The 19,491-nt window shown below is 49.5% G+C and overlaps 2 protein-coding genes across 2 annotated transcripts in view; one reads left to right on the top strand and one right to left on the bottom strand.

The window, feature by feature from the left end:
• Positions 1 to 13,793, top strand: part of PCDH12 (protocadherin 12) — a 32,835-nt gene extending 19,042 nt beyond the window's left edge. Inside the window, exon 4 of the mRNA XM_073358094.1 lies at positions 13,432 to 13,793. Within this exon, the coding sequence (XP_073214195.1) occupies positions 13,432 to 13,793 (362 nt within the window). The remainder of the gene's footprint in view (positions 1 to 13,431) is intronic.
• Positions 11,687 to 19,491, bottom strand: part of DELE1 (DAP3 binding cell death enhancer 1) — a 47,351-nt gene continuing 39,546 nt past the window's right edge. Inside the window, exons 11-13 of the mRNA XM_073356199.1 lie at positions 19,223 to 19,379; positions 18,715 to 18,920; positions 11,687 to 15,428 (exon numbers count right to left, since the gene is read on the bottom strand). Of these exons, the coding sequence (XP_073212300.1) occupies positions 18,745 to 18,920; positions 19,223 to 19,379 (333 nt within the window). The 3' untranslated portion in view covers positions 11,687 to 15,428; positions 18,715 to 18,744. The remainder of the gene's footprint in view (positions 15,429 to 18,714; positions 18,921 to 19,222; positions 19,380 to 19,491) is intronic.

Below are 19,491 nucleotides of genomic sequence, written 5' to 3'. Positions count from 1 at the left end.
CCAGTTACCAATCAATGAGAGGACTTTCCCTCTTATCCCATGATGGCTTAAGAGCCTTTGGTGAGGTACCTTGTCAAAGGTTTTCTGAAAATCTAAGTACACTATATCCACTGGGTCTCCCTTGTCCACATGTTTGTTGACCCCCTCCAAGAATTCTAGTAGATTGGGGAGGCATGATTTCCCTTTACAAAAACCATGTTGACTCTTCCCCAATACATTATGTTCATCTATGTGTCAGACCATTTTGTTCTTTACTATAGTTTTCTGGAGCCTTTTTAAAAAAATTGGCATCACATTAGCTGTCCTCCACTCATCTGGTACAGAAGCTGATTTAAATGATAGGTTACAGACTGGAGTTAGTAGTTCTGCAATTTCACATTTGAGTTCCTTCAGCACTCTTGGGTGAATACCATCTGGTCCTGGTGACTTATTACTGTTTAGTTCACCAATTTGTTCCAAAACCTCCTCTAATGACACCTCAATCTGGGACAGTTCCTTAGATTTGTCACCTAAAAAGAATGGCTCAGGTTTAGGAACCTCCCTCACACCCTCAGCCATGTAGATGGATGCAACAAATTCATTTAATTTCTCTGCACTGGCCTTATCATCTTTGAGTGCTCCCCTTGGTGTGAAAAATTTGCACTTTATTTTCAGTCTCATTTTGTCTAGCTTCAATTCCCAGCCACTAGATATTGTTATAATGGTTTGCTGGATAAAAGAACCCTCTTCTAGCAGAAATCACAGAATCATAGAATTATAGAATATCAGGGTTGGAAGGGACCTCAGGAGGTCATCTAGTCCAACCCCCTGCTCAAAGCAGGACCAATCCCCAATTAAATCATCCCAGCCAGGGCTTTGTCAAGCCTGACCTTAAAAACTTCTAAGGAAGGAGATTCTACCACCTCCCTAGGTAACGCATTCCAGTGTTTCACCACCCTCTTAGTGAAAAAGTTTTTCCTAATATCCAACCTAAACCTCCCCCACTGCAACTTGAGACCATTACTCCTTGTCCTGTCCTCTTCTACCACTGAGAATAGTCTAGAACCATCCTCTCTGGAACCACCTCTCAGGTAGTTGAAAGCAGCTATCAAATCCCCCCTCATTCTTCTCTTCTGCAGACTAAACAATCCCAGTTCCCTCAGCCTCTCCTCATAAGTCATGTGTTCCAGCCCCCTAATAATTTTTGTTGCCCTTCGCTGGACTCTCTCCAATTTAGCCACATCCTTCTTGTAGTGTGGGGCCCAAAACTGGACACAGTACTCCAGATGAGGTCTCACCAATGTCGAATAGAGGGGAACGATCACGTCCCTTGATCTGCTCGCTATGCCCCTACTTATACATCCCAAAATGCCATTGGCCTTCTTGGCAACAAGGGCACACTGCTGACTCATATCCAGCTTCTCGTCCACTGTCGGTCCCTAGTCTGTAGCTGTGCATTGGATTCTTCCATCCTAAGTGCAGGACCCTGCACTTATCCTTATTGAACCTCATCAGATTTCTTTTGGCCCAAGCCTCCAATTTGTCTAGGTCCTTCTGTATCCTATCCCTGCTCTCCAGCGTATCTACCACTCATCCCAGTTTAGTATCATCCGCAAATTTGCTGAGAGTGCAATCCACATCATCCTCCAGACCATTTATGAAGATATTGAACAAAACCGGCCCCAGGACCGACCCCTGGGACACTCCACTTGACACCGGCTGCCAACTAGACATGGAGCCATTGATCACTACCTGTTGAGCCCGACAATCTAGCCAACTTTCTACGCACCTTATAGTGCATTCATCCAGCCCATACTTCTTTAACTTGCTGACAAGAATACTGTGGGAGACCGTGTCAAAAGCTTTGCTAAAGTCAAGAAACAATACATCCACTGCTTTCCCTTCATCCACAGAACCAGTAATCTCATCATAGAAGGCGATTAGATTAGTCAGGCATGACCTTCCCTTGGTGAATCCAGGCTGACTGTTCCTGATCACTTTCCTCTCATGTAAGTGCTTCAGGATCGATTCTTTGAGGACCTGCTCCATGATTTTTCCAGGGACTGAGGTGAGGCTGACTGGCCTGTAGTTCCCAGGATCCTCCTTCTTCCCTTTTTTAAAGATTGGCACTACATTAGCCTTTTTCCAGTCATCTGGGACTTCCCCCGTTCGCCATGAGTTTTCAAAGATAATGGCCAATGGCTCTGCAATCACAGCCGCCAATTCCTTTAGCACTCTCGGATGCAACTTGTCCGGCCCCTTGGACTTGTGCATGTCCAGCTTTTCTAAATAGTCCCTAACCACCTCTTTCTCCACAGAGGGCTGGCCATCTACTCCCCATGTTGTGATGCCCAGTGCAGCAGTCTGGGAGCTGACCTTGTTCGTGAAGACAGAGGCAAAAAAAGCATTGAGTACATTAGCTTTTTCCACATCCTCTGTCACTAGGTTGCCTCTCTCATTCAGTAAGGGGCCCACACTTTCCTTGGCTTTCTTCTTGTTGCCAACATACCTGAAGAAACCCTTCTTTTTACTCTTGACATCTCTTGCTAGCTGCAGCTCCAGGTGCGATTTGGCCCTCCTGATTTCATTCCTACATGCCCAAGCAATATATTTATACTCTTCCCTGGTCATATGTCCAACCTTCCACTTCTTGTAACCTTCTTTTTTATGTTTAAGATCCGCTAGGATTTCACCGTTAAGCCAAGCTGGTCGCCTGCCATATTTACTATTCTTTCGACTCATCGGGATGGTTTGTCCCTGTAACCTCAACAGGGATTCCTTGAAATACAGCCAGCTCCCCATGTAGGAATCTCCCCATGTAGGTGATTATGGGCTGTGATCAAGTCACCTCTTAACTTTGTCATCAAAAAAGCTATATAGACTGAGCTTCTTTAGTCCCTCACTGTGAAGCAGATTTTCCAGACCCTGAATCATTTTTGCTCTTTGACCCTCCCTAATTTTTCAACATCTTTTAAAAACTATCAGCTACGAGGCTCAGAAGTTGGCTGTTCATTGTAGATGGTATCTTGGGGATGGCTTCTAGCCCATACTCCATCCATCTCTGAAATGGGCGCACATGGTGTCTGTCACTGTGATCTTTGTGTGATTGTTTTGAGTTGCATGGCAAAATACACCAGCTTGGCTTCTGGTTGCCAACTCTCTAATCAAACAAACTGAACACCACTGCCCTGCCCCTGCCCCTGCCCCGCTGCTTCCCAGAGGTTCTGCCCTGCCTGTTCACTCCATCCCCCCTCCCTCCGTTGCTCTCCCTCACCCTCACTCACTTTCACCACTGGACTGGGACAGGGAGTTGGGGTGCGGGAGGGGGGGTGAGGGCTCCAGCTGGGGGTGCAGGCTTTGGGGTGGGGCCAGGGATGAGGGGTTTGGGGTGCAGGAGTACACTGTGTGAAGAGAGTTGGGTGCCTAACAATGGGATTCACATAAGCCAGCACACTGAGTGGGGAGTCCCCTAAGCTAGCCAGTGGGAAATGTTGAGGAGAGGTGTGGGGTTTATGCCCTGCCCCCCAAAGGGAGTCAGGGCCTGATCCATACAGGTATTTAGGTAGCTAAGTTTTCATTTTGTGAGCCACAAAACCCCCACTCAGCTGCACCAAACCCAAGCCTACATTTTCATGGTAAAAGTCCCCTAGATGCCTAAGTTTTTGCACCTAGGGATGCACATGGCTGCACCACTCCAGGCCTCTAGACATCTGTCTCCTGCTTATGCACCAGGGTGATGCACGACCTGGGGGAAGATAAAGGCAGGCGTCAAATCCAAAAGGTGTGTTCAGAGGCCTTCCAGATGGGGACCCATTCAAAATCCGGTGGGGGAGAGGGGCAGGTCCCGCTTTATGAAGAATTTCTTCCATTGACCTACTGCCTCTCAGGGACATGAATTAACTACTTCGATTGGAGAACCCTTCCCATCACCGTAGTGAGTGTCTGCACTGAAGCTCTAAAATGTTGCATCTGCAGAGCTGCTGCTGTGCCACTGAAACATTTTAAGCGTAGACATGCCCAGTGTCTCATAACAGTTTACATAGCTGATTCCATCTTCCTCTCACTCTGTGGGTGCACTGGGGAGGCATTGTGGTGGTCAAACTCCCATTTGCATGCAAATTCCTTACAGTGATCACTCAAGGAGTCCAATGTATTAACAAAGAGATGGTGAAGGGGTGACTTGATTACAGTCTATATGTACATACATGGGAAACAAATATTTAATAATTGGCTCCTCAATTTACCAATGAAACCTATAACACAACCCAACAGCTGGAAGTTGAAGGTAGACAAATTCAGACTGGATATAAGGTGTAAATTTTTAACAGAGAGAGTAATTAACCACTGGAACAATTGACCAAGGGTTATGCTGGATCCTCCATCACTGACAATTTTTAAATCAAGGTTGGATGATTTTCTAAAAGATCTGCTCTAGGAATGATTTGGGGGCAGTTCTCTGGCCTGTATTATACAGGTCAGACTAGATGATCACAATGTCCTTTCCTGGCCTTAGAATCTATGAATTCTTCTGAGGCAAACTGGGGTCTGGATGGGGAATACAGTGTCTGGAATACCATATCTCAGAAAGTGGTCTGGAATACCATATCTCAGAAAGTGGTCTCAGTTTTCCTATCACTGCCTTGCTTCTTGAATGAGGCAGGACTCCTGACCTCCCAAAAATTTAAGTGTAAATCCACTGTAATCAAGTACTGCTTTTCCTTGAAGGTAAATAAGTCCGCTCCCACCTTTTCCCATGACTGGATGTGGTAACAGCCTCTTTCTGCTGGCAGTTATCACATGACTGACAGGTTCCCACCCTTCTGTCAAGGAAGAGAGTTGTGTATTTATTCTCAGCCAGTAAACATATTCCTGAGCCTATCTAAGACAGTTGTCAATGCCCAGGTGTGAGGCATGTATTTTGTTTATGAAATACTTTGTAATGAGGTGGAAATAAGAGGTGTCTGTCCTTCTCTTTTGAAAATATGGTTCTGCTCCTACCTGTACTTGGCTTTTGCCTTCTGGCCACCCTGCGGGGAGTGCCTGTAGTTGGATGTGCTTTTCCATAGCCTCTTTGATTTCCATCAGCTTCACTTTTGAGTCTCAGAGACAGTGCAGCATGTTAATGCAATCAATGCCCTTATCTACCTCTCTCAACTTGCTGATGCTGGCTGTACATGCCCTGTTCAGGGTATCAGCCAACACCAGTTCATCCTGGACAGCAACTGATCTCTACCTGATAGTGCTGGAGATGCATAAACATGTGCTGCAACCTCTTTATAGCACTAAGGGCTTGTCTGCACTTAAAAAGCTGCAGCTGCCCTGCTGTAGTGCTTCAGTGAGGGCTTTTCCCATCAATGTAGCTACTCCACCTTCCTGAGAGGCCGTAGCAATGTCAACGGAAGAAGCCGTCCCACTGACGTAGCGCCATCTACACTGGGAGTTAGGTTGGTGTTACTGCATTGCTCGGGAGTCGGGAGGGGGGAGGCGGATTTCCCACGTCCTGAGCAATGCACTTATACCAATGTAAGTTGCTAGGGTGGACAAGGCCTGAGAAGGGGCTTTACCAGGATTGTCACTAGGGGGCTGTGGTCGGATTCCATGGAATCGCTCCACTCCAAATATCCCGCCAGAAGCTATTTTTCTATTTAAATGTATCCCTGTTCTGCCTCTGACAAGGATTTGCTGGCATAAGCAACCAGCTGCTCCTGCAAAAGAGCTACACCCAGTCCTTTCTCTGATGCATGACACTGGAGTGCCAGTGGCTTTCCTGACTGCTCATACAGTACTTCATGACAGGAGTAGCCATTCTCATGTATTACAACATGTCAAATACTTGCTGTTAGGGACCTGCCCAGTCCCAGTCAATCTCCTGCCTTATGAGCTGATCTATGGGTTCTGCTATTGCAGCCAGGTGTGGACAGAACTTTGAAAGAAAAGGTATCATTCCTGCGAAGCTCTATACTTCTTTCACATACACTGGAGCTGGCATGTTTCTGCCTAAGTCTTGTTGGGATCTGATTTCAGGCTTTCTGCTGAGAGCAGATGTGCAATGTATTTCACCTCATCCTGTTTGAGTTGCATATTTTCTGGGTTGAATTTTATGTTGTTGTTCCTGCATCAGTGCTGAAAAGCTTGTTTTCTGTCAGTCTTGTTCAACTTGTGCATTCCCTCCCCTTCACATTGGTCTCTAGTGAAAAACCCATGTCACTCCACAGTTTCGTTCTGCTTTGGGGAGCAATAGCTCCCCAAGGCTCCCAGGCTTGAGGCAGTGGGGAGCTGTTCCCTATTAATAATAGTTTTACTTTCCTGCTGTTGTCGTCCTCCTGGATGGCCAGGTCTGCATACAGCTTGAACTCCTCCTTCCACCAGGTCCATTGCTGGGTTAGGATTGCAAAACCCAAGACTCCAGGGGGACCCCAGACCAAGCTCCATGGCTCACACTTCCAGCTGCTGCACTTAGGGGTACCAACTTTTTAATGTCTGAGAACTGTACACCCTCCTGGCCCAGCCTCTTCCCTCAAGGCCCTATTCCCCCCCCCCCCCCCACACACACACTCACTTCTCTCCCCTCTTCCCCGCATCGTTTGCTGCTCTGCCCCCTCAACTCTAGCATGAGCAGCCCCAAGGGACTTGCAAAGCCCAGTTCCAGCAGGCCTCCTGGTAATGCAGGTCAGAAGAGTGCTGAAGCTGCAGAGGAGCAGCCAGGCAGCCACACTGGCGAGCTAGGTGTGGCCCTCCGGGACAGCAGCCTCCCACCTCTCTCTGGTTTCAGAGGAACAGCCGTGTTAGTCTGTATTCGCAAAAAGAAAAGGAGTACTTGTGGCACCTTAGAGACTAACCAATTTATTTGAGCATGAGCTTTCGTGAGCTACAGCTCACTTCATCAGATGTTTACCGTGGAAACCTCTCTCTGTATTGTCTGCCCAGCAGCCCTCTTCCACGCCAGCTCGCGCCCTCCCCACCCTGGAGCTGTCTGAGAGGCAGCCAGAGGAAGTGCTGCCTGGTGGTGCCGCCTGCATTCCTTGCCTCCCGGGGAACATTCCATGCCTTAACCCGCTCTCCGTGGGGCCCCACAATCTGTCCTCTGCTGCAGCCCTGCAAACTGTGCTCCTCAAAGGGTTCACCCAAGCTGGTACGTGCATCCTACTGCAGGAGCTGCCTCTTCACGGCCAGGCAACAGGTTGCCACTCCCCTCCGCACCCCTTGCATGTGGTAACCAGACTTTTCGTGTCCAGTCAGTACGTCTGCCCGGACACTGTCAGGTCCCCTTTTCAACCAGACTTTCCAGTTGAAAACTGGACACCTGGTAACCCTAGTGCACTGCACAAACCTCACTGCTCCAATGCTGCCACCATGTTTTATTTGCGAAGAGAAGCCCAATGAAGGTTACAGTGAATAAATGGAACTTTATTTAAACCCGATGCGCTGCTCTATGTGGCTGAGTTGCTCCCAGTACAGCTCGCACACTCTTTTCCTGGTGTCCTGTCAATAACAGTCCCTCCAGGGAACATGGGCCCTCTGACTCCAGTTCCACGTCTCATGAGTAAGGCTGCTTGTCTGTCACAGAGATGACAGATTCCATGACTTTCATTGACCTCTGTGACTTCTGCAGTCAGGCAAGCCCCTGGGCCAACAGCAGTTTGGGTATGTGGGAGAGGCTCAGGGCTGGGGCAGGGGGTTGGGCTTGGGGTGTGGGGCAGTGCTTACCTGTGTGGGAGGGACCCCCTGGCTCCCACCAGCAAGTCCCTGCAGCTCCTAGATGGAGGGACCAGGGGGCTCTGCGCGCTGCCCACACCCGCAGGCGCTGCCTCTGCAGCTCCCATTGGCTGCGGTTCCCGGCCAATGAGAGTTGCGCAGTCGGCACTTGTGGCAGGAGCAGGCGCAGAGTTGCAGGGACACACCAATCAGAGCCAGCTCAGGAGCCTGCCAGCCCCACCAACTCCCCCTCCCAGCACCAGCTGGGGTCCCGGGCTGTGCGCTGCTGGCTGCCCCCTCCTAGGCTGAGGAGCCCATGGGATGGGGATGCGGGCTGGGGGCTGCTCAGGCCCCCCACACTACGGGCAGGTAGAGGGTCCACCACAGCTGCCCGTCCAGCTCTTACCATGGCTGGGCTGTGGCTCTGAGTCCCCTCACCCCGGCTGGAGCCAGGTCAGGGAGAGCTGCATGGGCAGCTGTGTGAAACCTCAGTCCCTCCATCTGCCCTGGGCAGGGGGGCTGAGACATAGGCAGTGGGCTGCTTTCGCCTTGGGTGGGATCCCCCATCCCTCCCCGCTTTTGGGAGAGCTCCAGCACTTTGTTACTGAGGGCTGGCCTGCAGCCAGGGACTCTGGCGAGTTGGAGCCAGTGCTGGGGGTCGTGCTGCCCGCCCACTGTGCTCAGATGCCTGCCTACCTGCCTGCCAGGTACTCTGGGCTGGGCGCTCTGGGGCTGGGAAGCCAGGGGCTGATAGGGGGCTCTGGTGGGGGAAGGGGGCAGGGCCCCAGGCAAAAGGGGTGAGCTGGCCAGGGGCTAGCCTCCCCAAGCCCCCGGGTCACCTGCCAGCCATGACAACACCTGCGACCCTTTATGGATCTCGGTCTAGGTGCCTATCTCTGCTTGCAAGTCACAGCCGTGAACTCTCTCCTGGAGTTAGGCATCTAAGCCTGATCAGCTCTTTTTCATAAACAAACACAGAGTTCCACCCACCCCATGATAACCAATAGCCCAGCAGTTAGGGCACACACCACATCTAGATTAGATCTACAGGATTTCCTTTGTCTAAAAAAAAAATAGTTTCTTCTCAAAGAAAGAAATCTGCTTGGTCTGGCACCTTTTGTAAAATCATGGTGTATTTTATCCTAATTACTGTTTATCTCTACGTTCGTAACTACTGTCTCTTTCAAAATTTGTTCCAAGACCTTGTATACAATTGAAGTCAAACTAAGAGACCTGTAGTTTCCTGGATCACTATTTTTTCCTTTCTTAAAAATGGATACAATATTAGCAAGTCTCCGGTCATAGGGTATGGCTCCCGAGTTTACAGATGCATTAAAAATCCTTGCTACTAGGCTTGCTATTTCATATGCCAGTTCCTTTAATATTCTTGGATGAAGATCACTTGATGATTACCTGTTCTGTTCATTCCCTCTGGGGCACCTGGTATTGGCTACTGTCAGAAGACAGGATACTGGACTAGATGGACCTTTGGTCTGATCCAGTATGGGCGTTCTTATGAGATTAAGTATTTGTTTAGGTGTTGGACCAAGCCTAGATTATTTTAATCTCCACCCCATCCTCAATGCTTAGCAGTTCCCCACTACTTCTTTCTTTGATTTCTTTTTATTTATATGGCTAAAGAACCTTTTACTATTGGTTTAAGTTTCCTTTGCAAGGCCCAACTCTGCTTGGCTTTTGGCAGTTCTCACTTTCTGACCTCTAAGAGGTAGCTTTCCTTGCTGATCCAGCCCATCTTCCATTCCTTGTAGGTTTTCTACTTTCTCTCAATAATCTGTTAGAGATACTTATTCATCCAATTTGGTCTGCAATCCTTCCCTACAAATTTTTTCCCCTTGCTTGGGATGCAGGCTTCAGATAGCTTCTGCAACTTTGATTACAGCAATCCCAAGCCTCCCCCACATTCAGATCCTTGATTTGTTCAGTTCAGTCCATTTCCCTAATTCCCGTAATGTTTTAAAGTCTGTCCTTTTGAAATCAAGGACTCTAGTGGCAGACCTATTTCTATTTAAGTTTAAACTGAATAACTCCAGATCACCTGAACCAAGGCTGTCCTCTACAACCAGTTCTTCTATGAGGTCTTCACTAGGTATCAATTCTAAATCTAAAATGGTATCAGCTCTTGTTAGTTCAATGAGTATTTGGTGAAGAAATCTGCCAGCTATCACATCCAGAAATATCTGGGCCCTACCATTATTAGTAGCACTTGTCTTACAATCTATATCTGGGAAATTAAAGTCTCACATAATCACACAATTCCATTCCATCACTTCTTTACAGTCGACCTCATCACTAATACACAACGCGACTCCGTCACTTTTGCCTTTATTTCTGTTTTTCCTGAACAGCCCACATTCTTCAAATACCTGTACTCCAGTCATGACCATATTCCACCATGTTTCTGTTATCCTGATAATAATGGGTTTCACTTTCTGCACCAGTAGTTTTAGTTCTTCCATTTTGATACCCAGGCTCCTTGGTTTGGTGTACAGACATCTTAGTGGTTTCTGCTTCGCTGTGCCCAAATTCCTCACCTAATTGGGTACAGTCATTTTACCACCAATATCACCTACTTGACTGTTAGTGCCAATACCAAGGATACTATCTTTCCTCTTGATGTCCATTCTCCGACCAACTATTGTTCCTCTCTCAAGTGCTATATCCTCTTTTACTTGATTTTCTGCTCACTCAATATTAGAATCAGACATAGAGATTACATGAGCATCTCCCAACCACCTCCCCCAAATTGTGACATACTGCGGCACAATTCAGACTGCTGGTGGATGAAGGGCTGTGTCACTCCTGCCCTGCAACCTTGGCTGCCTTACAATACCTGTAGTAGCTTTCACCAGTGCCACTCACGAACAGCCTTCCAGCAGGCAAGTCAAACCTTGAGTGTCTGTGTGTAACTGCAGCCTGCCAGCCACATTCTGGTTCTCACCAGTCTCAGTTATACTGCAGGGTGACCCTAGCACACCCCAAGTCCTGGATTACCCCCCCAGAAATATGTGTCCTGTATTGCTTAGCCCTCTCCTGGAAAGCATTAATATATTAAGTCCATTATTCTTTTAAGGCAGTGGTCTCCAACCTTTTAACGCCCAAGATCACTTTTTGAATCTAAGGACAACCCAGGATCTACCCCACCCTTTCCCCGAGGCCCCGCTCCACTCACTCCATCCTCCCCTCTCTCCATCACTCGCTCTCCCCCACCCTCACTCACTTTCACCAGGCTGGTGTAGGGAGTTGGGGTTCGGGAGAGGGCTCTGGGCTGGGGGGTGGGGGTTGCAGTGTGGGAGGCGGCTCTGAGCTGAGCCTAGGGCAGGAGGTTGGGGTGCAAGAGAGCACGAGGGGTGCAAGCACTAGGAAGGAGTCTGATTGCAGGAGGGAGCTCTGGGATGGAGCAGAGTGTTTGAGTGCAGGCTCTGGGAGTTTGGGTGCAGGAGGTGGCTTTGGGCTAGGGCAGAGAAGGGGTACAGGGTGCTGGCTCTGGGAGGGGGGGGTCAGGGGTGGGGCAGAATGTTGGGGTGCAGGAGGAGGCATAGGGTGCTGGCTCTGGGGGGGCATCAAGCTTGGGGTACAGGAGGGGGCTCAGGGCTGGGGTGTGACCTCCCACTGGGCAGTGCTTATCTCCAGTGGCTCCTGGTTGGTGGTGGGCACAGTGAGGCTAAGGCAGGCTCCCTGCCTACCCTGGCCCCATACTGCTCCCAGAAGGGGCCAATGTACCTTTGCAGCCACTGGAAGCACCACCCCCACAGCTCCCATTGGCCAGGAAAGCTGCGGGGGCAGTCCTTGCAGGAAGGAGCAGCACATGGAGGGAGACCCCTGTCCCCCCGCCCCTGGGGCCATGCTGGCCGCTTCCAGGAGTCTGCCTTAGTGGCAGCCACACTGCACTGCCGGAGATTGTGATTAACCGGTTGGTGACTAGTGTTTTAAGGTAATATTATACCATCTTATTACATTAAATAGTTGCCCAGACACTAAAAAACTCAATGGATTAAATAAAATGGTAAAACAAGTTTATTAATTACAAAGAGAGATTTTAAGTGTCTATAAGCAATAATGTATAAAAGCCAGAAATGGTTATAAGAAAAAGAGAGACAAAACACTTACTAATATCTACTTAAGAAACTCTCTCAGTTGCAAAGCACACTTTTTCAGCTCATGCTACAGTAGATTACTGGCGAAACTCTCAGGTCAGAACCCCTCTCCCAGAGTCCAACAGCTGTTTCCCTTTTGTCGTCTCATGTGCAGAGAATGTAATGGGCAGGAAGAGAGAGAAAGGGGGGTGTCTTGGGCTGTTTGTCTCTCCTTTTCATAATGTCAGTCGCCCTCTTGAAAAACATTTCTGGCTGAGACCAAGGAGACAAAGAGTCTATGTGGCAGGATACTCCCTGCTGTTTTTTTTCACCTGTTGAAACTTCGTTTGTTTCTCTCCCTGCTTGATGACTTTGCTTATTGCTTAAATTAAAAGCAAGGCAAGCACACATTACTTCCTTTGTTTAGGACAGACCTCACTTCTCCCTGGCCAGGGCTGTGGGAGTTGTAACACATTAATAACATCATACAGGGGAATCTTATAACTTCACATACAGTGTTACCACACATTTTTCAACATAATCCTGACCAGCAAATTATAAGTTTTCAAATGATACTTTACAGGGCATAGTTTGTACAAAAAGATTATGACAATAGTGTGTAGGGTGTGAACGACAGTCAGTGGATTCTTTCCTGCTTTCATTAGGATCCTCTTCAGCCTCAGGACCACATCCCATATCTTAGCTCCCAGCATACAGCACACCCTTCTGTTCCCTAAATCAGCTATGGTAACAGGCCTGTTTTTCTTAGTAGGGAGTCCCCAGTCACATAGACCTGTGTCTTCCTGGTGTTGGTGCAATTCTCTGGCCTTCCTCCTCCAGTTCTTTCTGGCTGCAAGTCCTCTCATCCTTTGCTCTTACTTGCAGTCTTCTGTCAATCATCCTCTATCCTCCTGTGACTCCAAACTCTGGCTATCTCCATTGACTCTTTTCCTGTCCTGTGCCTTTACCAGGGTTTGAACTCTAGAGCTCCATCCTCCACCTTTGACAACTTTGCTGGCAGCAAGAGTAGGCTGCTATCAGTGTGGACCAGCCACTGGTTGGGGGCACATCACACATGAGAACACAGCCAATGTGGCCAAACACAGAGATTTGGCTGTTTCTTTTTAACAGGCAGCCTGGCTAAGTGGATGAAACTGAGCCACCCTTTTAGAAAGAACTTTTCTAGGGGACTGCTGACTGTAAAAGAGCTGTGTGGTAATCACACAATTACTACAGTGATGCCACCTCCTGCCATTTTAGAGTGACTCTCATGCTATTTGGTGTTTTCCTTAAAGATCCCAGATGCTGGAGCCATGTGATGACACCAGAATCTCACCTCTAATTGAATAAATGCTCCTCGGCCCTTGTGGTTCTGAAATAAAGTCCAAAATGTGATCACTAAAAACTCCAAACTACCAAGGCAAAGAGGCTCCACATTTATTTTATTTTAAAATCTCATTACTTTAAAGCCACTTCCATGATTTTGGGGCTGGCTGACTCACAAGGTTTGAAAGCCTGGAGTCAGGAATGCTCCCTCTCCTCCACCCCCAGCTTTCTCCCAGCTGGTCCAGGGCACTTTCCTCAGTCTTTAATTTCTTCTCCCTTGGACTGCTCAGCCCCAGCTCTCACCATCTGTTTCTTTTTGGTGTGTTGCTCCCTGCAGGGCTGGCCCTGGAGAGGCTGACGGCAGACCCTGCATGGATGGCTCGGCTCTCCCTGTCCCTCACCAGCAGCTACAAGGACAATATTTTCTCTCCTGATTCTCTGCACTCTTCTCAGGACCAAGAAGATGCAGGGCGGGATAAACCAAGAACCTTTGAGACATTTGGCAAAGTTACTGGATCTGACCCAAACACAGCCAGGACGAGACTGGCCAGCACTTTCCTCTCTGAGATGAGCACCCTATTTGAAATGATCTTATCCCAGAAAGCACAGGCCCATGTAACAACGGCCTCGGGGCTCCTGCAGCAGCTGTCTGCATGCAGCAAGCCCTTTGGGGTTGATGGGGATGCTCCTGCTGTGTAGGTCATGTGGGAAGGCTGACGGCTGCAGCAGACACGTGAACAGAACCACTGCTCTTTGCACACAAAAATAGCGACTGATGATGTTGGTGAACAGTTCCAGCATGAACCACACTTGAATAGAGATTGTCATAGATGCATCTGCCCTCCTACTTCCCTTGTCTGACTGCACCTCCCCCAAATCCCCTTCCATCTCTTGGTCCCTGCCAAAGGAGTTCCCTTTCTCCACCCCCTATATCCCAGCTCTGCTTCCCTGCCCTTGCCCTGCCACCAGGCCCATCTCTCTGCACACTAATAGCCTAGCACCCAGCCTCTCCTTCCCACCCACAGCCTGGCACCAGCTCCACCTCCAACCCCATGGTCCAGTGCCCAGCCACACCTCCATGCCCATAGCCCAACACCCAGCCACCCCTCCATGCCCACAGCCCAGTCTTTCTGCACTTCTGCCCACAGCTCATCTCCCTGCCCCAATTCCCCAGCCACATCCCAGTGTCTGGTCCCACCTCCCAGTCCCCACTGACAGCCTGGCATCTGGACCCACCTGCCCTGCCCATAGCCCATCTCTCCCTCTCCACCCATGGCCCAGCCCCCAGCCCTTCCTCTCCATCTATGGCCCAGCTACAGGTCCCACTTTCCCATTCACCACCTGTCTCCTCCTTTCTGACTATGGCCTATCTCCCAGCCCCATCTCTCCACCCATGACCTGGGCCCCTCCTCCCTGCTCATGGTCTGGCCCTGCCATTTGCTCACGGCCTGTTCCCACCTCCAATCCATTTGCCTCAGGCCCAGCATTCCTGTTTCAAGGACATGGGAAGGTAACTTAGGAGAGCATTTACCATACTGTAATCTGCCCTACATCCCAGCTGGTCCTGGGCTTTCACTTCTGGGAGCAGGACATGAAAATTGTGCAACAAACCCTATGGCAAGTGCAGTAGATGCTGCAGTTACTGGAGCAACCTGGGTGTCTGACAGGCAGTGACACTCTTGCAGAGGTCATAAGTCACGAGGCCCTTTCCTCCCAATCTGGGTAGGGCAGAATGGATTGTGCTAGAGAAAAAATTAACAGAACTCACTCAGTCACACACAAATTTCATTCTGAGACCCAAATTCAGCAACCCTGTGCTCACAGACAAGACCCCAGCTGCAGAATTCACCACACTGCCGCAGGATCAGGCTCCAGAATCTTCAATTTTATTTAAAATAAAAATGTTTTTAGCCTTTATGGTTGTGACAAAAACCTCATAAATGTGACTAAGTGTAACTGATACAGTAATGCCTGCCTGAGTCTTCAGAGAGACTGAAAGTACAGCTTGGAGAGGTGAGACTTGCCCTGTTCTTCTCAATCAGAGTTCATGGGCTCTATGATTCCATAGCTGTGGACTAATACATTTTGCCAAGATGTCTTAGAATTCAGCATTTCTCTCCCACATCCCCCTTGGTGCTGCACCAGATGACTAACACTGTGGTTTGTGTGTCCCTGCCTGGCTGGGAACTACCCACAGCTGCCTCTTGTTCCCCAGCTTTCCCACAGGGGCAGGAGCCAGGCTGCAGTGTATCAGGGTCCAGGGGGTGAGGGAGCAAGAAGCCCAGCCTGGAGATCAGCTGACCAGTAAGGAGGAAGGCAGCAGAGCACAGGACCCTGGAAAGCACAATGGAAACCCAGCTGTAAAAATACACACTCACAAGTCCATTAATGGCTATTAGCCAGGATGGGTAAGGAATGATGTCCCTAGCCTCTGTTTGTCAGAGGGTGGAGATGGATGGCAGGAGAGAGATCACTTGATCATTACCTGTTAGGTTCACTCCCTCTAGGGCACCTGGCATTGGCCACTGTCGGTAGACAGGATACTGGTCTGGATGGACCTTTGGTCTGACCCAGTATGGCCATTCTTATGTTCACAAGCTTCACCCCAGTGACCATCTTCAACTCAGTGCTAAGGGGTTAGTGTATGTGGAGGGGGGTGAGCCATAGGGATGAGGGGGTGAGACCATGGGGGGTGAGCCAGAGGGGCGTGGAGGGGCAGGTGACCCATGGGGAGTAAGCCGAGAGGCAGATGAGCCATAGGGGTATGGGAGGGCAGGTGAACCATGGGAAGTGTGAAAGCCAGAGGGTGAGTCATGGTGGATGGTGAGCTTTAGAGGTGTGCATGCGCATTTGTGAGAACTAGAACATGGCGGAGAAGAGGGAGCTAAGTATTGGGGGCATGTATTTATGGTGTGGGGTGAGCCATATGCCATAGGGCTGTTCGGAGAGTGGATGAGCCCTGGGTAGGGGTGGCTTCCTTGCAGATCAGGCGCCACTAAAACTGATCTCTGGTCTGGCTGGATATTCACAGTTTGTCCATCACTGGCAGCCTTATCACACCACTGAAGCTTTTGGCACCCATGTGATTGCCAGCCAGTTCATGGCATTCCTTGGTACATGTGCATCAGAATTTGTTGCTCTTCCATCCTGACATGATCATACCAAGATAACTGTCAAAACCAAACCCCTGCCCATTTCTGATCCTGTCCTGCCTTAAATAAGGAGCAGTTGATGATGATGACTAGAATCGAAAACGTCAGTCCATGCTCTTCAGCCTTCCTCAGCACCCATGTTTCACTTCCATACAATAAAACTGGTATAACCATAGTTCGATAGACCTACAGCTTTGTGGTAAACTTATGTCCCAACATCTCCAGAGGCCACTTGAAGGGCCTAAAACATGGCTGTAGCTTCTGCTATATGAGTGTCCATGTCTTTTGAGCATCCTCCAGCACTGACAATGCCCAAATATTTGACAGTTGTCACCTACTCAGTATTCCACCAGATAGATTAATACTGAGGTGATTGTAATCTGGAGCTGGAGGCTGCTTGTTGGCAATGGCCAGGGGCCTAGTTAAGGCTAAGCAGCACTTTCTGTTTAGATGTACTGATAGCTCCATTTAGCGTCTCTCTTGTTACAAATTTTGAGGTGGGCTCTCCAAAACAACTGCATTTCTGACTCCCCTTTATGTAACGGCATTTCCCCAGAGCTGGCAAAGATCTGTTTAGTACCAGCACAGGGCCAAAATTGTCAAGTGAATGCCCACACCTGCCCTGCCCTCTCACGACCTTTCCCATGTGCACAGCAGTTACAAAGCTTTGTTTTGTGTGTGTGTGCATAACAACCCACAGCAGGAATAGACACGGGGGAGGAATTTAAAGAAGCGAAAATGAAAAGTCATTTTGGGGCATGGAACTTGCTCCCAACTGTCCATTCCCTTGAGAGTGCCTTCTACATGGTGTGGCTGGCTCAGGTGATGGAGCAATGCAACCAAAAAGCCTCTAGCACTTGGAGTTCTGTAACTTTTCAAAAATCAAATTCTTCTAACACTGGACGCTCTAAAATACTTAAGTCCAAAGGTCCTTGGAAGCAAACAACAGTGACCTGAAGGATGGGGCTCATTCTTCGCTGCTCGCACCATCTTGTTATTAGTTACACCACTAATTCTTTACTACTTGCTGACTGCTGAAAACAAAATTGTTTTTCCTCAGCAACCAAATGACTGTGAGGCAAATTCTGGCCCAGCCACAGGCCTGAACTCCTTTACAAGCTACAGGGGAGGTGCTTGTGGCTGTGGGGGAGCTCAGCACTGGAGGGCTTGCTCTCATCTCAGATTGAAGACGTCCCACAGACACAGCTAACAACCTCCCAGCTTCCTCACCCTGCACTATTTGCATGTAGCCACTGGACTTATTTGTAGATGACAATAAACTAGTGAATTAAAGAGATTAATTCCATTCCCCTATCTTAGCTTTCACCCCCCACACTCCGTGAGTCCTAAAACAAAGGAAGGGGGTGGGTGCAGCTCCCCCTTCCTCCCTCCCCTCCTCCCACCTCCACAGCAGGGAGATGATGCTCAGGAACAGCCCTGGTTATTATGAGAGTAGGGAAATCCGTCGGAGGGATTTCCTGCCAGTTGCATCCTGCCTCACAAAGGAAGAGCAAGTAAACTGAGTGGCCCTGAATGCAAGGCCACAGGCTCTGGGAACAAAGGGGGAGCCTGTACCCTGCAGTTGCTGAATGGAGGCTGGAATTGAGTGCAGGTGCCAGGGGATAGCTGCTGTCGTGAGGCCAGGCCTACACACAGAAATGCACCAGTTTGACTACAGGGAGAATTTGCAACTGAATTAAACCAGTGCAATTTGTGTGCAGATTCTCTTAACACAGCTTAAATCCTGCTTGTGTCAGCTTAGCTTGTGTGGGTACATGTACAGGCACAGGCAGAGATCAGCATCCATTTGACTTAATCAGCTTTTAACTGATATAATTAAATTGCTGCAACTTGTATGTGCAGAGCCACTGTGTGACCTGCAGCCCTGGTGGCAAGTCATGACACGGTGCCAGACATTGCAGGTCGGGGATGGACCAGAGAGCCAAGTGCAGCTCCAGCATTGGTGTTCAGAGGGGGAGCCTCCAGCAAGGCCTTCAGGCCAGCAGAGACAGTGAGGCGTTAGCCCAGTTCACAAAGCATGAAGGCTGAGCTGGGTTGGGCTGTGTGAATGCATGTGGTCAGGCCCCTGGGCCAAGTCAGAGTGGAGGACCTGGGGCCCGGGGTTGGCTGGAGCAGCGTGAAATTAGGCCAGGTAGTGCAGAGTAGTATCAGTAGGGCACAGGGAGACTGCTCTGGAGGCATCTGTATCATTCCTGTTCCATTAGAGAACTTGCACTGCCCCCTCCTCTCCATACACCATAGCCCACCCGCCTCCGCTACCACCCCACCCCCTCCACACTGCTGCCTCTCCCCAAGGGCTGGTGGAGTTACAGAAGGATGGTACTGCTCCTCTTTGGCATGATTTCCACAGGAAGGGACTGTTTCCATTGGTACCTACTAGCCAACTGCTATCCCCTGAGAATAGAGCACTGGCCGTGGTCCAGGTGGGAAGAATCTGTTAGACTTGCCGTGTGTTCCAGGGCTGGATTCCATCTCAGTCAGCTGATGTCAGCCCCTGGCAGACTGCCTGTGCTCCAGGAGTGGGGCAGGGGTAAAGCACGACGTCCCATCGGAGAGGCCTGGCGCTGCTCTGCTAGTTGCTCCAGGACCCAGAGGCAGGGGCTGGAGGAGAACGCTCTCATTCCAGAAGGTGCTGGATGGGTGCTCTCTGCGGCTGCCAAGCCCACAAAGAGGAGACATTACTGAAACCCTCGGGTTGCAGGTGAGCAATCCCACCATTCAGAATCCTCAACAACCAGCCAGTGAGCACAGGGCAGGGTGGAGAACAAGAGGAGAGAGACCCTTACTGTAGCAACATCGACAGCTGCGGTGTCTCCCCTCACGACAGCGCTGTCAGGGCCTCTGGTGACAGGGGCTTCCCCTAATGGGGCCCTGGCCTCTGGCAACAGGAGCTTCCCCCCACACAGAAGTGCTGCCCAATGTCCCTTTTGCCCTAAACCTCTGATGCTGCAGTACCTGCCATCTCCTGCTCAACAACTCGCACTCTCTCCTGAGCATGTCTGTTTCCTGCAGCAGCCGAGTGCTGGTAATGCTCCATTGCTTCTGTGAAGTTCTGTTGTACTCCAAGGCCCTTCTCATAGCAAACACCAACATGGTACCTGCTTTGGGAATCCTAGATGTAATATACACACAGCAGTCAGGGAGGAGGGGAGTCTAGACTATTTCAATTCAATGGATATGACATACGTCTTTGGCAAATACAAAAAGAAAAACATTCACAATCT

The sequence above is a fragment of the Lepidochelys kempii genome, chromosome 8 (assembly GCF_965140285.1).
Source record: "Lepidochelys kempii isolate rLepKem1 chromosome 8, rLepKem1.hap1, whole genome shotgun sequence".
Classification (NCBI taxonomy): Eukaryota; Metazoa; Chordata; order Testudines; family Cheloniidae; genus Lepidochelys; species Lepidochelys kempii.
Note: the sequence above shows the minus strand (reverse complement) of the source record. Positions and strands in the feature narration are given on the sequence as shown.